Genomic DNA, 24267 nt, shown 5'->3' on the forward strand with positions numbered 1-24267 from the left:
TAATACATTTTTTTCTATTTCGTTCGATGAATAGCAGAAAGTATAAAAAAGAGCGAAAAACAATAAAATAAAGTTCTTGGTTAATGACTGACCGTTTTCCGAACACACGAAACGGAGGGAAGGTGTTTTTTTGAAACGCCCGCCTTGCTATTGGTCTGGGTAATTGTTGGACCGGAAAAAAGGATGTTGCGGCTTTTCTTTCTTTGTGTGTCGTGTTTCTTTGTTTTTAATTATCGAAAGTGGAAATACGCATCGGGAATTTTTCTAAATGGACCCAAAACAAACATATATTACCGCTGTCGGTGTCGGGTAATAGACAATTTCTTTTTTTCGTGTTTTTTTTTGTGCTATTGTAGACAGGATGCAAACGTATTTAGAAACACCTTTGTAGCGCGTTTATTTTTCAGTAAAACATTTTTTTTTTCATATATACGGGATTTTTGATTAGACATTGGTTGTCCATTAATCAAGCGTTCTTCCAGCTCTCTGAATGCCATCGCTTGCCTGATTTTATTGTTCCACGACCTTCTTGGTCTACCTCGCTTTCTTCTTTGTGGAGGACCCTACTGAAACAGACGTTTCGGCCATCGATCTTCCGCCATTCTTAATAGATGGCCCAACCACTTGAGACCTCTGATTTCGACTCTGTCTATAATTGTCTCTGGAGCATTCATTCGGTGTCTGATCTCTATATGTTGGTAATTCGGTCCATTTTCGATACAACTGCGCTTCTGAGATAGTCCAATTCGACTGCTGTAAGTCTCCATTTCATTTCGGCTGTTAGAGCCCATACTTCGCAACCATAGCACACCACATATTCAACCAAGATTTGCCCCAGCCGTTTTTTGGTTCTAAGAGTGAGATGCTGATCCCACCACAATGAATTTAAGCATCCCACTACTCTCTTGCCAGCTTGAATGCGGAGTTTAATTTCGTCCTCTCCAATGCCCTGTTTAGTCACGATTGACCCAAAATATTTGAAGTTTGGGTTGACCTGTGTGACCTGAGTATCATCGATAATCAGAACTTCAAAGGCCGCTTCACTATTGACTACTAGAATAAAAACATTTTTCTTTTTCTTGGTAAAGACCGCTAGGAATAATGGCTCTCGAGATATTTTCAATCGAAATTATAAATACCTGTCATCATTGACATAAATTAAACATGTTGACTAAATAGCTATTAGATTTGAAATGATTTTTGGCAAAAGTTCAACAGAAATATTTTATGATCATTTTTTCAAAGAAAAATCTATTTAAAAATATAAAAAAAAGTTCCCAAATTTATCATTTCCGTCAAATAACTATCATCTACTCAACATGTTTATTTTTTGTTAATAATGACATGTATTGACTATTTCTGTTCTAAATATCTTGAGAACGGTTGCTCGTAGCGATTTTTACCAAGAGACCTTTTTTACGTAAAAAATCACGGAAATGTATATTTTTTCACTCAGTAGTTTTATACAGGTACGGATGAAAACATATTACTCTTCATAACAGCTAATATACATGTAGGTTGCGTCCCCTACAAATAGGAGTCATATTGACATCAAAATCAAATTTTCCATGTCAAAGAACGCCCAGACACCAATTTTCATCGAAATATTGACGTTACTTCAGAAATTATTTGGAAAAAATCGAAATAAAAATGAAACTTCTTCACCTTGTATCTCCGAAACTAAGCATTTTAGGACATACATATTTATACGAACTTTTTTACATATTTTTATCTGCAGAATATGCTTCCGAAGTTTCCGTAATGCAGTACGGACCACCCTGTATACCGAGCTTAAAAAATTATACTGTTTATATCAAAACTGACAACTAAGTACTCCTCTTCAATATCCCAGGCCCTAATCCCATCCAATAACATCTAAAACGCATCAATAATACCATCCTCCATCTGGAACCGCCTTAATTGATAAACACCATTTGCAAAACGGAAAGGTTATTAACGTCGATAACTCAAGTGATTTAATCGGCTCGGCAAAAACAATTAAGGAATATATTGTAGTTCGGAATCGAGGCAGAGTCGCGCACAATTACGAACGGCTTACTACGACCGGTGCATCTGGGATCGTACGTAATAGGAATCTGCCAGTGGGTAGGATTATAATACGAGAGTTTATGGCGAGCATCGATCATAGTCAATTAACAGTATTTATTGCGGACGCGATGATTTAATTGGACCCTTTCTCTCTTTATGAAGAGATGCATCCCGGTTTGGTTTTTATTTCTCTGGTTGTTTTAAAGTTGACGCTAAAAGGTGGTGTTAATTAATATACTGGATGAAATACTGGCAAAGGGTAGTAGTGTGTTTTTAAGGAAACTTGCAAATTTAAAAGATATGGGAAAACACGAGTCTCCTTATAGCCTTAGTGCGTTTCAGTTGCTTTCAAAAAATTCCGAACCGCAGCGCTGTATACGGCAGAAGTCAGAAATGTTTGCTATCTACAGGTCACGTTGATCCCATAAAAATAATATTGAAATCGTGGCTTTGTCATAATATTTAAGTGTATGAGTTTTTTGCTAGTGCAGTTATTGAGACTATAAACACTCGTGATTTGTGTGATATAACGCTGTTTCAGGTAGTAAAAAATAAGTGAAAAAGAATACGAACTAGGCATCGTGTTGTGTTGTGACAATTTCAAATTTTAATAAAATTGCCAAAAAATGTTTAACGAACTTTTGTGTGAAACTACCCCTAGGTTTAAATTTAGATTAGATTTAAAGTAGAAATCAAGAACCTGGAAGACTCCATCCGTATTGAATGGGAATCCTCCAACGGTCTGAGGCTAAGAACATAGTGGAGCGACGAGGATAGCGGCGAGCAAGCCTCGAGATGCTAAAACATAGTAGAGCGGCGAGATGCTTGTGCAAATTTATTATCTTCCTTTGCTTATTGATAATTTAAAATGTTAACAGTGGCTAAAATTCTGGGCAGTAGTGTCAACATTTTGGTTAGATGAAATTTTCAAAAACCGAAGAAAGTGTGGCAAGTTTTATAACCTTTACAAAAATTGTTTGCCACTTCATCTCATAATTTATCTAAAATGTACTGGTTCTAAATCTCTCTTACAAATACTAAATCTATTAATTTTTGGGAATCTATCATTTTTTACAGCGCGACAGAGCGACGAAAACAAAATTATTTGAATCGATGTCGCCGCTCGATCTAACCACTCGAGCAGAAAGCTTCACTATGTTCGCACGTACTTGTCTTCACAGGTTTGTTTTGGACGAAATATTGCGCTGCTTGCTCGCTGCTATCCTCGTCGCTTCACTATGTTCTTAGCCTAAGACACTCGAAGACATTTCTCAATACTTACGACCGAGAAAAATCAAAGACTTTCCTGGATTTGGGCAAGATCAATCTTTGGATTGTTACGGGGTTTTAAAATGGACACCCTGTGAGCATTTGATTCCTTTAAGGGAAATGTGTTCTAGGTGACGACGCGACGTCGTTGTTACGTTACCAGGCCCATCTTTTGCTTGATATGAAGCAATAAAACGCAGATACGTAATTATTCCCTAATCTTTCCTAAATGTGACAAACCTTTGCTCACTGGGCAATGTCTCCTCAATGAATACTTCAGTAGATTGAGGCTAAGAAACAACGGCCAATGCAGATTCTGTGGGGAAAATGGGGAAACACCAGAACATCTCATCACTGAGTACGCCGAAACGACAACCATTCGTGCAAAAAACGTACGCCGAAACGACAACCAACGACAACCAACCACAAACTTTGGTACGACTGATATCAGAGATGTAGAACTAACCTCTGTAAATCCGTCTCAGATACTGGCTTTTATCAAAGCTATGAGACTGTATTATGAGTTATAACTCAAAAAAGGGGGTTATAACTCACAATAGATCTATAAGGTCGCTGTGATTAACTTCCTCTCTCCCATAGAATGTAATTTAAACTATCCCTTACATTAATGGAAAAGTACCATTTTAGAATAATTACTGATTTTTTACATTTATCACCGCTTACTTTGGCATTAAAATGAGTACAAGAATACCAAAATTCAAAGAAAATAGTTTACCGATGTACTTAAAAATAAAAAATTATTATTTTTAACTGCCCTTTAAAGGGTAGATAACACCCACTCTTCCACATACACAAGGCTACACTATTTTTTTACAACACCTTTATGATAAATATCATGAAAAACTTAATAATTTAAGAATACCTCGAACATTGGCGTAACTACAGGGGGGCATAGGGGTGCCGGAGTGGTATTGTTGGGCACCCCAAAGAGAAATCTTGAATTTTGACTGAATTATGACTCTTAGCTAAATATTAATTTTTATTTGCTTCTGATGTAGGAAAAATATCTTTTTCTAGTTTTTGTTCAGTTAATATTATTTTGTTTGGTTAAAAAATGTGCGTTAGGTTTATTTTTTACAATACTTGTAACTGGTAGTATAGTTCAACCACAGAAACACGCCTATATGAGCTTTTTTTCGCGAAAAAAAAATTGAAAATTCGAAATTTTTATAGTTTTTAGTTAAAAAACATAATTTCTTGATAATATGGCAACTTAGGTATTAAATTAAATTTACAAGAAAGAAAATCCAGAAAAGATCCAGTGGTTTTCAAAATTTTAGCAAAAAATCATTTTTTTTGGAAATTTTCAAAGTAAAATAACTCCGTTATTTAGGACTTACTTGAAAAACGATAAAAAGAAAATATATTTCTTTTATCGAGATCTACCACCACTTAAAATATTTGCACTTACTTCTAGGACACCCTGTATAATCTACTGGAATACGGTTTGATAACCAAGTCTATCAAATGTGTTGATAGAGAAATTTATGGAAACGTTTTATTCAAAAAATGTGTTTATTTTTTAATATTCATATTTTTAATTTTTTAAAAATCATAAGCTCTAGGCCCCCCTTGGCTCAACCCTAGGCCCCCTCTAGGCTGAATTGCTAGTTACGCTAATGACCTCGGATACCATTAAGTGTAATGTGTAATTCTAACGTAAGAAGACATTATTAAAATGCTATTCCTCTAATCTATCCTAACCTGTAACTTCGATTTAGACGTGTTAAGACCATTAACGAACGAAGAAAGATACTGACCACAGATAGGACGTTCCTTTCACCGAAACCCAGCGTCACAAATAAATCGTGAAAAAACAATTTGAAAAATGAGCGCCCACCTGGGTTAACATAGTGCTGTGGACACATTCCGACCCGAAGTTGGGTCGTTTGCGTTGACAGAACGTTTCGCTGTCATAATATATTATATTATTAGATGTAGTGGTTCGACATGGCCGTTGTAGTGCGTGGGTTTCTTCGACCACTTCGACAAAAAGAAATAATTCCATACGAGTATCGTCTTAAAAAAAAAGCAGTTTTATCTAGATGCCAGGGTTTGGTAGGAAACAGGTCTGAAACTACAGAGTTTGTCTTCAAATCAAATAAACAGTGATGAAAAATAGTTTATAAGAGAGTGATACTCTCTCCGCCGTCTCCATCTACAGAAAAAAAATAAACTGAACAGTGTCACAAATTACCTATAACAGATGCGAAAGAAAGCGACTGCATCGGAAACCGCTCGGCAAACCCCACACGCCTATTGAGTGGTGTAAATACACCAGTCGTTTAGTCCGGAAACCTATGCTGTGTCGTATTCGCTTGCTGGAATGACATAGTGCGTGGTTATATGTTTCTTTTTAAAAACTTATGCATTAAAGTTTACAAAAAATAAAGATTTATATAGTCGAAAAAAGTCCGATAGAACCAATAGAAAAGTAACTATTTTGTCACATCTTTAATTAAATTTTGTTAAATAAATTAATTTTTTATACTATAAATATCTTTTTTTTCCTAATCTCCTACGAACTGATATAATATGACGAGCAATCTATTAAATTACTGTGAGATTATATGCCTCGATAACATATTGGTGCAGATTATTTTCACCCAAACAAATAATAACCCAAACTATACATTGATGCGGATTGTCTATGAACTCTTTCTGAAGGTCACAGAAACCTGAACGCGTAATTCGGTGTTCTTTCGCATCTGTTGTAGTTAATTTGTGCCTTCACTATTATCATCGTCATCATCGGTCCTGTTCTCTGAAGAATCCCTGACTAGTCAGCGCGTTTCTTATTGGTTGAAATGTGTAGAAACCAGACTAACAATCAGGTTTCTACGCATATTAACCAATGAGAAACGTGCTGACTAGTCAGGGATTCTTCTGAGACCAGACCTATCATCAGCAGCAGGAATTGTTTTGAAGAAGTGTAAAACATGTGTTATTCATATTTATAATAATTAGTAGTAGCAATTTGTATCAAAAATTAATGTTCGTAGTTGTTTTTCATTATTATAAAAACTAGTTGTGTTATAGATTAATAACACCACTAGTTGTGTCTCATAACGTAACTGAAATACTAAAAAAATAGTTATGTAAAAACGTTATAACTAAACGGTTGTAGATAAATTGAATTATTACCCAAATAGAAAATTTCCGTATATGTTGCACATAGCAAAAAGATTAAATGTGCCTTATAGACCATTTTAGTCCGTAACTATCTTTCGAGCGTTCCTTATAAGACCACACGAGGCATCCGATAGGAATTTCGTATTTATTAACAGGCGACATGAAGAAGAGCTTGTTAGGGACATTATTTAGTTTTCTGTCGCCTGTTGGACGATGGCTTTTATGATAAATCGCCGGGGAATATCATTAGTTTACCGTTCTTATGCTAATATGTTTCCAGTCGCTTTAAAGTTACGGGCGTCGTTTTGATATTAATCTTTTTTTGGACAATCTTAAATAAATACTTTGTATATGATTTTACGTTCAGATAAAGCTGTTATTTGTTCAAACGTTGTTCTTTTTGAACATTGTCTGCGTCAATTAGAATTCAAATTCGTGCTCAATAAATCATGTTTACACATTATCAGTGAGTTTTTTTAATATTTGGAGATTGCAGTTATTTGATTAATTTAAATATGGAAATATATCACTTTAACAAGATTATGTTCATTGCTGTTTTGCATTCTCTTTTGAAAGCGTTTTAAAATTTAGTCTAAAACTGTTTTTGACCTAATTTTACTAAACGAATAATTAAAATGCATAGACGTGTGTTACGTATAATTGATTCTATTAAGTTTTTGTGTGTATTTTATAAAGAAGGGGAATATTATAAAGGAGAATATATTTTTTCTTCGTGTTTGTATGATGGGAAATAAGTTTGGTGGGGAATACGAATGGGTAAGGTGTGCAAGTAATTACTGTAATGATCATAGACATGTATAAATAGGTCGAGAGATTAAATCTCTAAATTTTGGCCTTTGGTCGCTATATTAAATACCAATACCAATGTTTCCTTGGATAAAAGCCTTGCTGTGCCTGGTCCCTGTCTGTTTCTCCAATGGACATTCTGCTTTTCCCTGATCCAGAGTTTTAGTGCACTACGGGCCCTACATTTGGGTATTCCCAGTACTGGCTCTGGACCAAGATAGGATGTGAAGCTTCTAGAAGTACCTACCCTAGAATTTTGATGATCTGTCAAAATTAAAGAAAATTGACAAGCGATAATAATTCATAAAATCAGGTATAATTTGTAGATATATTGGCAATATGGCCAGCTATATTATGTCCCCTTGAATAGTAAAAACTAATACTTTTGTTTTATTCACAATGAAGTTACAGGGGGTCACAAAATTGCCGTTACTCGAGACAAGGATGTGTTCAACTTGACGGGGCACTGTCATGCCCCCACATAATTCCAGTTGGAATTAATTTTGATAACAGAAATATCTTCACTTATCACCTTCACTACACCATGCATCATAAAAATTGTGTTTTAATCACTACCTAGTCCAATCATTTCGATCTCTAGGATGTTGTATGAAAAAGAATCAAGATGAAGTTAGTTTTTTAACGTTTGAAATCCAATCTAAGTTACTTCTAACACCACAGTTTAAAAAAACTCTTCTAACTCTTATTTCTCCATTCGAGCCGATTTTTATCGGTCGTTAAAGTAGCCGATAATCGCCAGACTAAACAGCCAATTGGTGTGGCGATCAGAAATAGTCTCCCAACGAGCGAGTAACCGTTTTAGTGGCTCCACGAAGCAGCACACTTATACACTTATGATCGCATTTATCTTGTAGATAAGGACGAAACCGGGCAGATATAGTGAAGCCAAGTGGGTGCCAAACGACGACAGTAAGCTTTTCTTTGTCTGCGATTCTCCGATTCGAAAGGCTTGTGTCTTTGGAATACAAAGTATTGAATTAAAATTATCAAAGATGGGAGTTTTAATTTGTTTTTAAGGTGTTTTATTTTTTAATGAAGCTCCTATAAATAAAGTACTTTGGCGATTTCGATAAAAACCATCTATGAAAGAATGAAATCGAAATTATATTACAAGAAACGCGTTTTGATTTTAAGGAGGTTTTTTTTCTTTTAGGAAAAAAAACATATTTTTTATATTTTTTTAATGCTCTCTAAAACGATATGGAAATTTGGAAAATTATAAACTGGTTTAACCATTTTAGAACAGACAAAAATTTTTATGGAGAATATATTTTTCTCAACATGATAATAATAAAAAAGGTTTTTCTCTTGTAAAGACAATTCTGGGACAGGATGAGCTCTTAATTTTAAAACTCCACCTTTCAATTTTCTATTTTTTTCTTTATTATTAGAAAGGAAAAAATCATTTCTCGGTACCTAATATTTGGAAAAAATATCTTGTCTCATATATTTGTAGAAAATTATCTTATTATTTATTAGAAAAGTTATTAAAGATTGAAATTTTTTGAAAAGATTGAAACCCTACTGTATATGCATAAGAATCATTTAAATAATTTCTTATTGCTTTCAATGTGAACGTGCTTTAAACCGATTAACGCTAATCGAATATTTACAATTCGAAATAAGAGTAAAGCCAGTGTCTTTTTACAATATCGAAAATTTGCAATTCAGCTAAATCATCAGATATTCACCTCACTCGACTGGCCACGACCGAACGAGCCCAGCCGAGCGTTCACCATCCAGCGTCCCCTTGACAAAAAAAACACCCCGACCCACAACTCGGCCACATTCGCAAATAAAAATGCAATTTCTCGTCGCATTAAAGCGATACTTTTCTATATTTTCTTTCCGTGCCGCTGTTGCCCCCCTTTATTAAAGAACACGTCGAACCGTGACGATTTCGATTTCTTCTCAAGCCAGAAATTGGCCGGACTGAAAGCCCCTCGCTCCACCAACCGCTTCGACAGATCTGATTACGTTAAAAGCATAGAGCCAATAGAGCCGCGTAGAGGACGAATAGAGCAATTTTAGTGCGGTGTTGTCAAAGTAGATATTTTATATTTTCTTTTGACTTTAACGATGTATGCTTATTTCCAAATATGATACATATTATCATTTTCCAACTACTAAAATACTGTTTGCTTTATAATACATTATAAACAGCTTTGATATTTGAAAAGATCACATTGTATTAGTGTATGCGTGATAAACTAATCAAAACGAATTAGGGATCACATTATATTTGTGTCTCTATATTTACTATATTTATAGACCGATCTCCGATCTCCGTATATTTATAGTAGCACATCATCAGAACAATTTCTTTATTTTCATGCATAAGTTGATACAAAAACGAAATGATTTCCCGTCATAAAAAAATTACAATAAAGACGCACACGAAAACTCTTCTTGATCGTAAAAAAATGGTGTTAAATGTGGCAAATTTTAATGTTTTGGTAAGACCAGACGGTACTAGATGGCGTTTCAATACTGAAGAAGTCATCAGAGCCACAACTTTATTGCAGGAGGGTCGGTTGCAACGATACGTGTCGCAGCATTTTCATGTTACACAATCGGTCATTTCCAGACTATGAAATCGACACAGAGAATATGGTTTTGTTGTCCGCAGACCATATCCTCAACGAGTAAGGCGGACAACGAGGCGGGAAGATCGGTATTTTGTTCAAGCCACTCTTCCAAAGAACACTTACCACAAGAAACCTACAAAATCTCCTTACGATCGCCAGAGGAACTCGAATTTCAACTCAAACTATAAGAAATAGGCTGCATGAAGTTAACATTCGGTCAAGGTGAACAGTTGTTGTGCCGCATTTAATTGCTAATCATCGTAGGGCACGAAGGATATTTGCTCAAGAACATCTTCACTGGGGCGTGGATCAGTGGAAGCAAGTCTTTTTGACGGACGAGTTCCGTTTTCGACTAAGTCATAATGATGCCCGGCGGAGAGTTTACGGAAGACCGAATGAACGGTATCTGGACACAACAGTCAGAGAAGCGATTCATTTTGGTGGAGGTTCCGTCATGGTATGGGGAGGTATAACTTTAAATGGGTGTTTCTAGACGATATAATTAATTCTGAACGATACAGGAATGAGATTCTTGAACCATATGTTATTCCATTTGATGCTCAGGGTGGTCCAGAATGCATACAATAGAATAATTCTAGACCTAATATTACAAGAGTAGTTACTGGATACCTTGAAGAGTCCAATATCACAATTATGGATTGGCTTGCTAATAACCCTGATCTCAATCCTATTGAGCACCTTTGGGAGCTACTAAAGAGAAGACTACAAAGTCGTCCATAAGCACAAGATCTTCAAACTTTGGGAGAAAATCTTCTAGAGGAGTGAAACGCCTTGCCTCAAAAGATTATTCGGAGCCTCATTCAGTCTATGACAAATCGGTGTGCAGAAGTGTAAAGTTCCGAAGGAACCGAGGAGGACATACACATTATTAGGAAAAAAGATATTTCCGTTGACAATTAAGATAAAAATTGCTTAGCATTGTTTTCGATACATATTGTAGTCATTCATAACGTAATAAAAATGCAATTTTAAGCAGTTTGACAACTTTTTTCGTCATAAACACCAAGGTACATTTAAACACTACATTCAAACTTAATTCCTAAGGAACATTTTGCTAAGTTTATATGTCTATATAAATATAAACAAAAGATGTTATCGTGGAGACTATAATAAAAAGAAGAAAGAATTTATTGGGCAAGTCTACAGTAAGATTAGTCATGAGACATGACTAAAACATGACTACCCGTAGACACTCAGTGTTTCTGCCTTCCGGCTTCGTCAATACGGGAGGAGTCAGCAACGATGAACTAGCGATCCTGAAAAAAAGAAGAAGGGAAGCAAACGAGGCACAAGGTGCCATTTGCAGCCTGGTTAGGCAGTAGCTTACAATTTGAAGCGTTACCACCGAAAAACCGCTGCGGAGGCGTTCCAACACACCTCGCCGCTATCACCTAGGCCCAGAGAAAACAATAAACAAAAGATGTTATCGTGGAGACTATAATAAAAAGAAGAAAGAATTTATTGGGCAAGTCTACAGTAAGATTAGTCATGAGACATGACTAAAACATGACTACCCGTAGACACTCAGTGTTTCTGCCTTCCGGCTTCGTCAGTACGGGAGGAATCAGCAACGATGAACTAGCGATCCTGAAAAAAAAGAAGAAGGGAAGCAAACGAGGCACAAGGCGCCATTTGCAGCCTGGTTAGGCACTAGCTTACCATTTGAAGCGTTACCACCGAAAATCTTACCTCGTTTGCTTCCCTTCTTCTTTTTTTTCAGGATCGCTAGTTCATCGTTGCTGATTCCTCCCGTATTGACGAAGCCGGAAGGGCAGAAACACGGAGTGTCTACGGGTAGTCATGTTTTAGTCATGTCTCATGATCAATCTTACTGTAGACTTGCCCAATAAATTCTTTCTTCTTTTTATATAAATATATATTAATATATATTAAAAAATATCTTTGTTTAAACAAAATATATCAGAGTGATCCCTAATTCGTTTTGACTAGTATAATTTGGACATCGTTTGACACATTCAATTACAATTTAGCTTGTGTTTAGAACTGTATTCCCAAAAAAGATTAAATTGATTACTGAAAAATTCCTATAAAATGGACAGTTTTCTCCTTACCTCCATATTTGCCTATAGTAGATATTTTTTTTATTTTTCATCATTTTTTTCGAAAATTTGTACTTTCGAAAATTCCATTCGAAAAAAGATATTTTCCTGGGAAAATTAAAATATGCTAATATTGAAGTAGTACTAGACCCCAAACGCAGTGGAATTTTACAAATAATCTGTTTTGTTATTTAGCTAGGTTATGTAGTTTGATTTCTGTTTCAGTAGTAGAATATCGAGGAATTTTTCAAGAAATGAACCAGCTACAAAGGTATAGATATTATTTACCGTCATGATAATTCTCGCATAAAATAACTTATTATTTTATTAGTTACTGTACTTTCTAAACTAATTCCACATGAAATGTTAAAATTAACTTACGGAAGACTTTATTTAGATACTTGGCAACTGCGTCTTACCATGGAGCCTCCACGGTAGAGCATTGATCATGCACGGAGAATAGTGAAATATTGCGGGGGTTTTATTTTATCAACCGCAAAATTGAGTTAGGCAGAGGCGTCCGCGTGGAGATCGGCACCCTGGGACAGCTGCGCCCCCGGAATTTTACGGCAGTTTGCTTTAGAGAGAGCGTATGACTAACTCTCGTTTATTGGGTTAGAACGCCACATAAATCACGAAGCTTGCCATTTTAATAAAAGTAATATTTTACGATTATTCTCATATTGCGGAGATACTCAAATTTGCCTTATTGGTTTTATAGATTTTTAACCTATTTTTGTTACTTTTAATCTTTGAATTAAAAGTCTAAAAATGTCTAATACTGTTTTTTTTTTCCATATCAACTGCTAAAATTGCCTTATATCTATCAAAAATAGTAGATAAAATAGTACTTTAACAGCGAGGATAGGTTAAAAACTTTATTTCTTCTCGTAAGTGTTTTAATTGCTTTCATTTTTGAAAATTTTTGTACTCCTTTTCATAAGTTATTTGGGCTTTAAATGGAAATAGTTTAGATATGGCGTTTGTCCCCTCAGCCTGAATATCTGTTGGTAATTCAATCGACACGAAAAAGAATTAAAAAATATTGACTCAAAACTGACAACTAAAGAGACAGCTTTATTTATTTGTCAAATTGCATAGAAACCAACGCCAACCCAGCACAATATTTTTTCTACTCGAAATAAATTCCTTACACTTAAACACAATTCCCAAGTTTTTTATTCTATATAGGAGCTACAGATGACCGATGCACTATTGCCGGACCCTGTATTTGCACTTATTTGTATCACTGTATAACGAATTTAAGTAACAAAACAGTTATGTCAATATTATTTTTATATCGTAACAAATAAATCCCGAAGTAATGAAAATATCTTAAGTGGAAGTTTCCCGTGTCTCGATTAAACCACAGCATCCACAAACAATACCGGAGGAAATGCGCGTACACGAACAGGCACCTGTAACGTTCCGTGTATTCGAATTGAGGTTATGTCGGACACGATTGTATTCCGCGCCCATTGCTAACTCCCCATGCACACACATGGGACGAAACTTGCTCCATATTACACATACATGAAGATGCGGAAAATGTTGAATTTGCTTAGCATATTTATATGGGATGTAGTTTTAAGATTCCAGGATGTGCGAATATAAGTAGATTTTTAAAAATTGTTACTATTTTTTTTGTTTAACTATAATAATTAATAGTTATATTTGTACCAATTAAACTTTTAGTTACGTAATCGAGGTACAGAGACTGGCATCTACCTGCATCACAGGTGCCATGAGAACATGTCCAACAGCAGCAATGGAGGTCATTGTAGACCTAACACCTCTGCACATTGTCGTCGGTAGTTATGCCAATGCGACAATGATTAGAATGGTTACTGACGGAAACAGTACTGGGAGAATTTTCAGGTCAGGGGCTTGGAACACCCTCAAAAAGAAAATTCCACTTCTCCAACTCCCAGTGGATGACATACTAAGAATTTACAACTTTGAGAAACACCTCACTGTAGTATTGAGTAATAAAAAGGATTGGAAGAAAGAGACGCTTACTCAGCATATAAAAGACCATACCATCATGTGGTATACGGATGCTTCCAAAACCAAAGCAGGGACAGGGATAGGAGTATTTGGGCCGAAAACTGAATACTCCGAACCAATGGGCACCTACCCCAGTATCCTTCAGGCAGAAATTTGCGCTATCGAAAGATGCGTACAATTTATTTTAGATAGGAACTATCGAAAACAGGAAATTGCCATCTTATCCGATAGTCAAGCAGCACTTAACGCGATCAACTCAGTAACCATCAATTCGAAGTTGGTCAAAGAATGCCCGGAGAAGCTCAACAAATTAGGCAAAGAAAATAAAGTCCTCCTACTCTGGGTGCCTGCTCACCAAGGGATAGAAGACAATGAAAAAGCAAATGATCTAGCTAGAAAAGGAGCGAACACTCCACTAACTGGACCAGAACCGTTCTGTTTTCCAAACGGGAACCAACTGAAAGCGGAACTGAAGAATCTGGAAGACTCCATCCGTAACTTGGAATGGGTGTCGTCCAACGGTCTAAGACACTCGAAAAAGTTCCTTAGAACTTATGACCGAGAAAAATCAAAGGTTTTCCTTGATTTAAGTAAAAACAATCTTCGGATTGTCACGGGGTTTCTAACAGGACACTGTCTCCTCAACGAACACCTCAGTAGGCTGAAAATGGGGAAACACCAGAACACCTTATCACTGAGTGCGCCGAGACGACGACCATTCGTGCGATGAACCTTGGTAGGTCTGATGTCGAGGATGGAGAGCTGGCCTCTGTGGAGCCGTCTCAGATACTGGCTTTTCTTAAAGCCCTGAGACTGTATGATGAGTTATAAGTCGTATTAACTCAAGAAAGGGGAACACACAATAGATCTATAAGGTCGCGGTGATTAACTCCCCTCCTAAACATTCTACATCTTCTACGTAATCGAGGGCGCGATTTTTAAATTCAATGTTGCCAACCATAGACATATTCGGCGCCAGACTGACTCTCCGGAATTTAAATTTCCCGCTCGGGACTCAAGTGGTGTAAAAATGTCAAGTTGTCACATTTATTTATCTATTTTCTGACATTGTCATTTGTTTTGACAACTTAGTTTTATATTACGAGTTTTTGGTTTAAGTGAATTGTGTTGTGATACTTTAAGCTAAAGAATTTTTACCAGCAGATCTTACAGTCGAACATTGTTCTTTTTAGAACCTCTTTTAGTGCGAAGTATCCAAAATAGCTTAACAGCCGTTAAAAAACTCATCACAACCTTAATAGAATATTTTGAACTGGAAAGTTGCAGTAATGGCCCCAGATAGCACAAAAGGAACATTTACATTCTAAGAATATTCCTCCTAAGTTCTTATAAGTATATTCTTTTTTTAATAAGTATGGCATATGAATAGTACATTCTACTACGAATGTGATTTAAAGGTATGTTATCAGCATGACCTTAGAATGTCTTCTTAAATTATGGTTTACAATAAATTTTAAGTATCTGCTATTCACGTACTAAACATATCAATATCTGAATAAAAATACAGGAGAATAAAAATGATTTCGAAATGAAAAAATGAATACAATACATTATATTTGTATATTTTCTTACTATCGGTTACTATTAAGTTTATGTGTATTAAATAATTAGGAATTTTATATGTTAGTGTATATAGATGCCCTGTAAACAAATATTCAAGCAAAAATACAGTGTTTCTTATTCTAACAAATAAATAAACCTGTAAAACTGTATAAATAAAAACGATCTTCCATTATGAAATAAAAAGATCGATTATACCAAAAGATAGTTTGATAAAACTCGATAGATTTTAATCGATTTTTTGGGTAAAAAGATCGATCTTCGACTGAAATCGATTCGAATCGTACATCCATAACATAACCTAATAAAAAAACAACAAGTGAACTATAAACGTAAACGTGCTTCATCCAAACTATTTTAATAATTAAAACACTGAGATAACGTAAAGATAAGTGATGCAAATAATTATTTTAAGGATAGAATCGGTAAAATAGTTCTTGTTATGTTTGTGTTTTCAGTATCTATTTTAAGGTGAGTGAATTTAAAACCATGATTCCTCGAAAAAAAATAGGTTATACTAAAAAATATTTTAAAATTCAACCAAAAAAAAAGGAGCCAAAATCTTATTAAGTCAATGTTACGCAAATATGACTTCAATTTTGTACATTAAACTGGATTCTCTGTACATCATCAAAGTAGTAGTATCTCTGGTAGTATCATTGAAGATTTCTGTTCTGATAAGTGTAGTTCCAGTGCTGAAATTTCTTACAATATAGTATTTATATAGGTATTTATGTAGGCTCTTCTATAATCATTTATTGTGTATTTTTTAAGAGAAAGGTATTTTTTAGAATTATTAGGTTCGAGAATTATCTAGACTTGGTGGTTCAGGAGTAGCACAAAGTACAAGGAAAATGCTTTATAAGGTTCTGGACAATGAAATTGCACAAAAATATTCTTGGGATGGGGCCAAACAGAAGAGAAGTTTGAAATCATTGTTAGTGGCCAAAAGCAATTTTAGGTATTTGAACTTAAAGATATTTGGTGTTGCAAAGACTGTAATAACATATATTTTAGACTCCATGAAAGGTCAATTTCAAGAGTCAAAAGAAACCGATATTATCAATATAATTAAAATATGGCTTGTAAAAACAAAAGAAAGATTAAAAAATACCAAGGTAAGTTGTGCAAATTTATTTGAACAGTATAATTCTGCTGATATTATTTCAGAAGGGTAGACAAGAGAATATAGAAACATAGACATAGAAGATAATATCAATGTATATCGTTATATTAAAATATTTTTAATTAATAAACATATATTACTCAAGTTCGTCTTTATCCTTACCTATTATTTTTAACCGTTCTATTTATTACTTAATTTTTGATTATTACACACCAAATTATTTAATTTCAGCAAATTGTTTGTAGTGTGTTCCAGATATGAATGTACTGTATAGGTACCCTATAGATTTTAAGAGATAAAAAAATTGCTAAATATGAAAAAAATTGTATCTATATCTATAGTTTATAGGATATTGATACAGCGCATCCTTATACAGGACACCCAGTAGATACAGAGTTGAGGGTTGGAATCTTTGGTGTTACAACAGTAATTAAAACACTAATTCATTCATTATATACAAAAACACTTTACTTTTGAACTGGACGATTGTTTGGTTAATCATCTTAGCGTCGTCAGCAGATGATTAAAACTTAAATTTTGACCATCTGCTGATGATGCTAACATGGTTAGCGAAACGCGCGTCCTTTGCAAAAGTAAAGTGTTTTGGTGTATTGTGGTAAATTAGTGTTTTATTTTGCTTCTGTAGATAATAAAAAAATATGAAAAACATATGAAAAGCCTAAATATAGAATATTAAAAACATGAATATCATATAATTGGAATATTATTTTTAAATACATTCTTTTACGAACATATAATTCACGTTCATAGAATATATCTTGGAATGTGAAACGCACTTCTATATCACTTGAATAGGGTGGAACGTAATCTCTGCTATTCTTGTGCCATATATGTTCCCAATGAAAAAAAGGAATGTGAATAGAACATTGTTGTTCTCCAAAGTCACTTGCTTCGCATATGCAAAGAACGTAAATGTGCTATCTGGGGGCCTTTTATATCGCTATTTATAAGTGCTATTAAGGAGGTGAGTTTTTTTGATGTAAATAATAACTGTTTATATATTTATAATTAATTTATTTCTGTTTCCTAAAATATTTTTTATTAAAAGAAAATATGTAAAAGTGGGCAACGCTGTGCCGGTCAAGCTTAATCACGCTACTTGAACTTTATTAGGTATGATCTATTATACTTATGCTATTTTGATTTTATTACTTTACCAATGTTTGCCTACCCTGAGTTGATTGGGACTGCACGCCACTGCTTCTGCAAGTTATTAACAGTTCTGAGTAACATTTTTCCTTTAATAAAGTGTAATTTATATCGTTAACGTCGTCCACTCCCGTGACATTTCCATTGAAATAATTCCAACCGGGAACCGTAATCAGCAATCTTATTTGTAAAGTCATATTTCTTGCCCTTAATTAACCCAAAAACTCCACCCAAAAAGAAACGACGAAAACCCATCAAGAACCACTAACTTATAAGTCGGATACGTTTAGTTTTTAATCAAGCCCGCACTTATCTCTTAAGAAAAATTAACTTAAAACGCTTTAATTAGCCGCGCGGCGGAGACGCTGCCGCCGGCCCCGTGAAACCGGTACCCGAAAAATTTAATTAAAAAAAATCTTATCGCCGCGCTCATATTTTTTGTAATATCTGCGCGGCGGCGGCCGTGACAGTCGCACAGGACCCGTCATCAGGAATGCAGTAGCAAATGGCCGAGATTAATGCCGCTAGTTTTGGATTCCCGGCAGCGCGTTTTTGAGATTATTTGCAATGGTGAAAAAATGATGGTCGCATTAAGGACGGAGCTTCTCATATTTTTTCGCTCATTAAGGCTTCTGGATGGCGGTAAGAAATTAACGGAGTTGTTTTATATCGGGTCTGAATGTCCTGTCATTTATCTCTAGAAATATTTGATAAAAAATGGGTCCTTAGGTTTCAAAGTACAGTATGAAGTTGCAGGTTTCAAGAAATGTTTTTCAGCAAACTGAGAAATATGAATGTCTAAAAACGAATATTTCAGCATCAAAGAAGTTAAAAAATTACCAAATTTTTTGGACTGGGTGGTTGTTTTGGTTGTTAAAAAATCACATCAGGCCTCAACTTGTTAATAAATATAAACTCATCTTCCGAACTATTATACCGGGTGGTGCATCCCAAGTAGCATTTTCACGACTTGCGACCACATGTTTACTAAACACAACGTTGGATTAGTTACAAAAAATAGTTAGCTCCCTACCTTGGGTATTAAAATAAATTTATACGTTTTTATAACGTTGTGCCGACGTTGGACTAGTACTACAGCAAAGTAGAAGCTTCTGCGACGTCGAATAAACGTTGTCTTGTAACCTTTTTTGCTTAAGTGATCTTTAGGTGATTCTGGACAACGTAGTTACAACGTTGGACAATATAGAGTTTTCCGACGTCAGTTTCAGGACCTATTCCAACGTTATGCAAACGTCGTCTGTTTTACTAATTCCAACGTTGTTTAGATTTCCATATTCTTACGTTGGTAGGACGTCGAGTCACTACCTTTTTGCAACTGTATTGAACCATAACCTTAAATTTTAAATTTTCACTTCATTGTTCTGTTCGGTCAGACAGTTCAGTGCTGTTTTTGTTTTTATAAAAAAAACTTAATTAAAATGGGACATAAGAAAGGTACATTTAAAACTAAATTTAAATATACATCGACATATATTACCGATAGTTTATCCACACCCTCGTTTATTTATATTATAGAGGGCGGCACGAGCTAGACTCTAGGATGACTAAATTAGGCAATCTTGCGACTAGTATACTACCTGTTAAGGCCGAACTACGACTTTATTAGTCCAGTATGCGACTACTCGAACTACTCCATCTTAATCTCCAAAACAACAAAGTGAAAGCCGCCATGTTGTTGAATAAGAAAATGTTTCGTTCCTAAAATAGCAATTCCTGCTTTTTGAATACATTAACTTGAAATATTTGACCCTAAAAAACACGCGGAAACAATTTTTTTCGACTGCGAATAAATTATTCTCATTTTACTAAAAAAAATTCATGAAAATTTTTAAAACTTCTTTAATTTTAAGGCCCATTAGTATTTTTCAAAGTAGAAACAATACATTTATCAATAAAGTTGTTTGCGTTTAACTTTTTTGCCTTGGGTAACGAGTTACAGAGTCGGTTAAAGTGTTTCAATAATTATGATCTTCAAACATCCTCCACACTTAAATACTTTTGTTTTGTTTTCCTTCACTGCCATCTGACATATGTCTCTAACTAAATCATAAAAATAATATTTTTACTATAATTATCCCAATTTAGGATAAAACGCGACTTAGACGCCATATTAGTTTTGTATTTCTGTGAATTAGGATTTTAAACAACGTTGCAGTTTGTACTAAATTAGGCTGCTAGCCAACGTCGGTATCCAACGTCGGTATCCAACGTCGTTTCGACCCAAAAGTTATTCTCCAAACTAGTGCAGACTAGGGTTGGCACGAGGTTGTGCCGACGTTACGCCCCGACGTTTGGTCGCGTGACACAACGTTGTCCCGACGTCCAAATGCTACTTGGGATTGGTTTTAGAAACATAAGAAATTCCATGCAAATTTGGAACTGTCCAAATATTGGCACCCCCATTGATTTTGCAGAGAAGTCGAAAAAATAGTTTTTTAAAGGTCTGCACATACTGAATACAAATGCCAAATCTGAACAATTTTGAACAAGCAGATTCTAAATTAAGAAAAACTGCATTATTTTTATATTAAAGCTGAACAGGGTGTCATTTTGGTTGAAATCATACGGTATCTCCGTTTTAGTGAAGATAGGGTGCGGTTTATACCAACCTGTCCCATATTTTTGTCAAACGGAATTTACCGTAAAGAAATTTTTCGTAACCCTCTTCGTTTCTGAACTACAGGGTCGTTTTAAAAATTTTGGGAATACCATTTTGATTTTTTTGTTATCTATCACGGTCTACTAATAAGAAAATGATCTCTTTTAAATATTGCAGTAAATAGTGATAATTAATATAGAGTATTATATACTTTTGAGAAGCTCATAGCAAGACGGATCAAATGATTTATAAATATACAGGGTGTTCCATTTAAAAATACATAACTTTAGTTCATATTTTCAAAAATATATTTTTCATAGAAAAACAGACTACGCCACTGTATTCTACGTAAAACGTTCTACAAGAATTAGTTTTTGCCTTCTCAATAACTTTCACAATAACGAAGATACGGGGGCTGTCCCAAATTGCACAATTTTCAAAAACACCCTGTAGCTTAGAAACAAAGTTTGGCAAAAAAGTGGAACAGGTTTGTGCAAACCGCATCCTTTCTTTACTTGGCTAGGTTAGGAACTTTTTATTAAGTTCTTATAAAGAACTTTATAAAAAGAAACTATTTAGTCCGATATATCTTCTTCTCTTGGCCTCCCTATACTCTTACATAGTCATCTTGTAGTCAAAGTAGTTAATATACTACTATTATAATAATAAACATGCTCTTAATACGATAATCTTGTGTCATTCTGAAGTCTGAATGGATCTGAAATAAAAATATTCCAAAAATGTATCAAAAGAAATCAAATATTCAGAGAAAACAATATTCGATAATGATTAGAAAACAGAAAATATCATTCGAACTATGTTGTTTTTATTCGATACAGATTTTCTAGAAGCTACAAATAACGAGGCAAAGTTGTTAGAACTCTAACTTTTAAAAGTATATTTATATCCGTACATTGTTCTGGTTATCCCGTTTTTTTTTTCTAGTTGAGACATTCGAGTTATTTTAATAGGAGACGCTTCAACCAAAGCTATTTTCTTTTTTCCTACGGCAACGAATAGTTTCTAGTCGGAAGATAAAATTGCCCGATCGCGGATCGTCAAGAGCAATGAAAATTTCTTTGGTCGTTGGATTGTATCAATAGGAGGAAATTTCAAATTACGGCAGGATTACCGTAACTAAATCTCCCGAACAAACGCGTAATCGTAAATAAATTTTACCAGAGAGACGGATTGGTTATTCGAAACAAGCAAAAAGTTTTATGAAAAATTTCGGTGGTTGTAAATATAAATTTTTAATCGATATTCATACTGATATTTGCTGGAGATTGCAAATCAATTTTTAAATAAACAACTTGTTTGCTTGTATGTGTTTTGTCAGAACGAATCAATATATTGTTAGTCTGTATTTTGTGTGGATCAAAAGTTCTGTTCAATAAGCGAATTTCCATTCTGAACTTAAGAATCCATTACACTAGTCCGAAAAAGAAGCAAAATAAGCGTTCGACATTTAACGTTTTATGTAAACATGAAGAAGGAAATTGAAGATAAAGGATTTTACTATATTATCCGTATTGTAGCACATTTTTAGACAACTTCTTTATTTTTAAGATTTTGATGGTCAAACATCAACAAAATATTCCTTGTTTGGACTAAATTTTCTCGAAAACAAAGACATAATTTAAAATTTCGTTACAATACAGAAATGGATTTGTGATTACAGGGATATATAATTTATACGGTTTTGGTAATTAAAACATAATTTTCTGAAAATGTTTTTGGAACTTACGTATTATTATTTTAGAACATTTGCCATGCTGAAGCAGTTTACGGGATTACCAATATAACCATAAAAAAACTGAACAAATCCGGAGGAACTGAAGTATCTTGGATTAGTCTTAAAAATAGTGTTGAATGCCCCCACATGCTGGGAAACTTTTTTATCGTCCCAATAAATTTGGAACAGTGAAAACGCAGACTAAGCCCTTAGTAAGGTTTCTCTCCCTATACTTACACTCTGGCCCTTATAAATATGAGGGTGCAATCCTTAAATCCATAAAAAAAATCCTTTCTTAGTCTGGCATCTTGGAATTGTAAACAGGTGTTCAGGAAAGTGTCGACAGTAATCCCATTCAATGCTAGGGACATGTTTAATTATACAGGGGTAGTCTTAAATAAGTGCAAATATTTTAGGGGTAGTATAATTCGTCCCAGAAACACGACTATGAGGTTTTTTCGCGATTTTTTTTTTAAATTTGGATTTTTTTAAAAATTTCTGATAAAAAAACGTAATACATATATCTTGATAATATGGCAACATAGGTAGTAGATTAAATTTACAAAAAAAAACTCAGAAAAGTTCCAGTAGTTCTGAAAATTTAAGAAAACAATCATTTTTTTAATTTTTAAATTAAAATAACTTGTTAAAAAAGTTACTAATAAGTTATTTTGGACTTGGTTGAAAACTGGTAAAGAGAAAATGTGTTTTTTATCGAGATCTTGCACCCCTGAATATTTGCACTTATTTAAGACGTTCGATTGTGTAAATCATAAGATCCTAATAAATAAACTGCAGCACTATGGGTTCAGGGGATCATCTCTCGAGTGGTTTAAGTCGTATCTGAGCAACAGAAGTCAACTTGTGAGGGTGGATACCACGTTGTCTTCTAGCAAGCCAATAGAATGTGGAGTACCACAAGGCTCAGTACTGGGCCCAATTTTGTTTCTTCTTTTTATTAACGACATTGCTAACATAAACATCAGTGGCAAAATATGTCTTTTTGCGGACGACACTAGCTTCACTCGGAGCAACAAGGACATCACGGCACTTCATAGGATTATATCAAATGACTTAATCACTATTAAATCTTGGTGCGATTCGAACTTCCTGAGTCTCAACATTTCTAAAACTAAAGCTTTGTCGTATAAAAACTCGTTGCAGCCTTTTGTACTTAACAACACCACCATTGACGTCGTAAAATCAGTAAAATTCTTAGGGCTTGTTGTGGACAATTCTCCGAAATGGGACATACATATCGAAGCTTTGTCGAAAAAATTGAGCTCTGCCTGTTTTGCATTAAGGTCTGTTTCTAAGGAGCTTAACTTGTCAGTGGCTAGAACTGTTTATTATGCACTTTTTGAGTCGCACCTCAGGTATGCCCTTCCATTCTGGGGTACGTGTTGTGCGACTCAATTTGACCGCATTTTCAAGCTCCAGAAGAGAGCTGTTCGATATTCACTGACTTTTTTAAAGAATTAACAATATTGACTCTTCCTTCCTTATTTATATTTGAATCCGTTTGCCTAATACGTAAACATGTATCAGCTTCTCAAGAAAGGTCATCTCACACTTATCCAATCAGGAACGCGGAGCAAGATCTTTATCTACCTACCCCACGCTCAGAGTTAGTTAAAAGTTCAATATTATAGAACTCGAAAAAAATGCACAATCACCTGCCATTTGAAATCAAATCCATAACATCATTTTTTTCATTTCACAGAGCATTGAACTCTTATTTATTAGACAAGGCTTTCTACGCCGTAAATGAATTATATTTGAATTGAAAATCGAATTTGATCTTGAAAACACTGGGCTAATGTTTGCTATTGCTATATTTACTAATGACATCGAAATTAATTTATTTAGAGGTCATCGATATTTTGCTAAAAACTGGCTAAATATTTTTGAATATTATTTTAATTGTTTTATTCTTTGACATTGTAAACATTTATAAATGTTTATTTTAACAATAAGACTGACAATATTATTTGTATAATGTTTTGTATTATCTTTTGTTTGTTTGTTTGTGTACCTTGTTTTTTTTTACTTTGTTTGTC

At 34.5% G+C, this 24267-nt stretch overlaps 1 protein-coding gene and 1 long non-coding RNA gene across 2 annotated transcripts; one reads left to right on the forward strand and one right to left on the reverse strand.

Annotated features, from left to right (window-relative positions):
• Window positions 1-688: 688 nt before the first annotated feature.
• LOC115875175 lies at window positions 689-1146 on the reverse strand. Its single transcript, XM_030890580.1, has 2 exons — window positions 1140-1146; window positions 689-1053 (listed from the first exon to the last, which is right to left on the reverse strand). Exons 1-2 carry the CDS (start codon window positions 1144-1146, stop codon window positions 689-691), a joined length of 372 nt encoding a protein of 123 aa, XP_030746440.1.
• A 14483-nt stretch (window positions 1147-15629) lies between these two features.
• On the forward strand, window positions 15630-16950 carry LOC115875147. The gene is made up of 3 exons (XR_004048975.1): window positions 15630-16517; window positions 16574-16674; window positions 16727-16950. It is a non-coding gene; the product is annotated as an uncharacterized LOC115875147 (long non-coding RNA).
• Window positions 16951-24267: the final 7317 nt, after the last annotated feature.

Source organism: Sitophilus oryzae, unplaced genomic scaffold (assembly GCF_002938485.1).
Source record: "Sitophilus oryzae breed Bouriz unplaced genomic scaffold, Soryzae_2.0 scaffold_1350_pilon_pilon, whole genome shotgun sequence".
Taxonomy (NCBI): Eukaryota; Metazoa; Arthropoda; class Insecta; order Coleoptera; family Curculionidae; genus Sitophilus; species Sitophilus oryzae.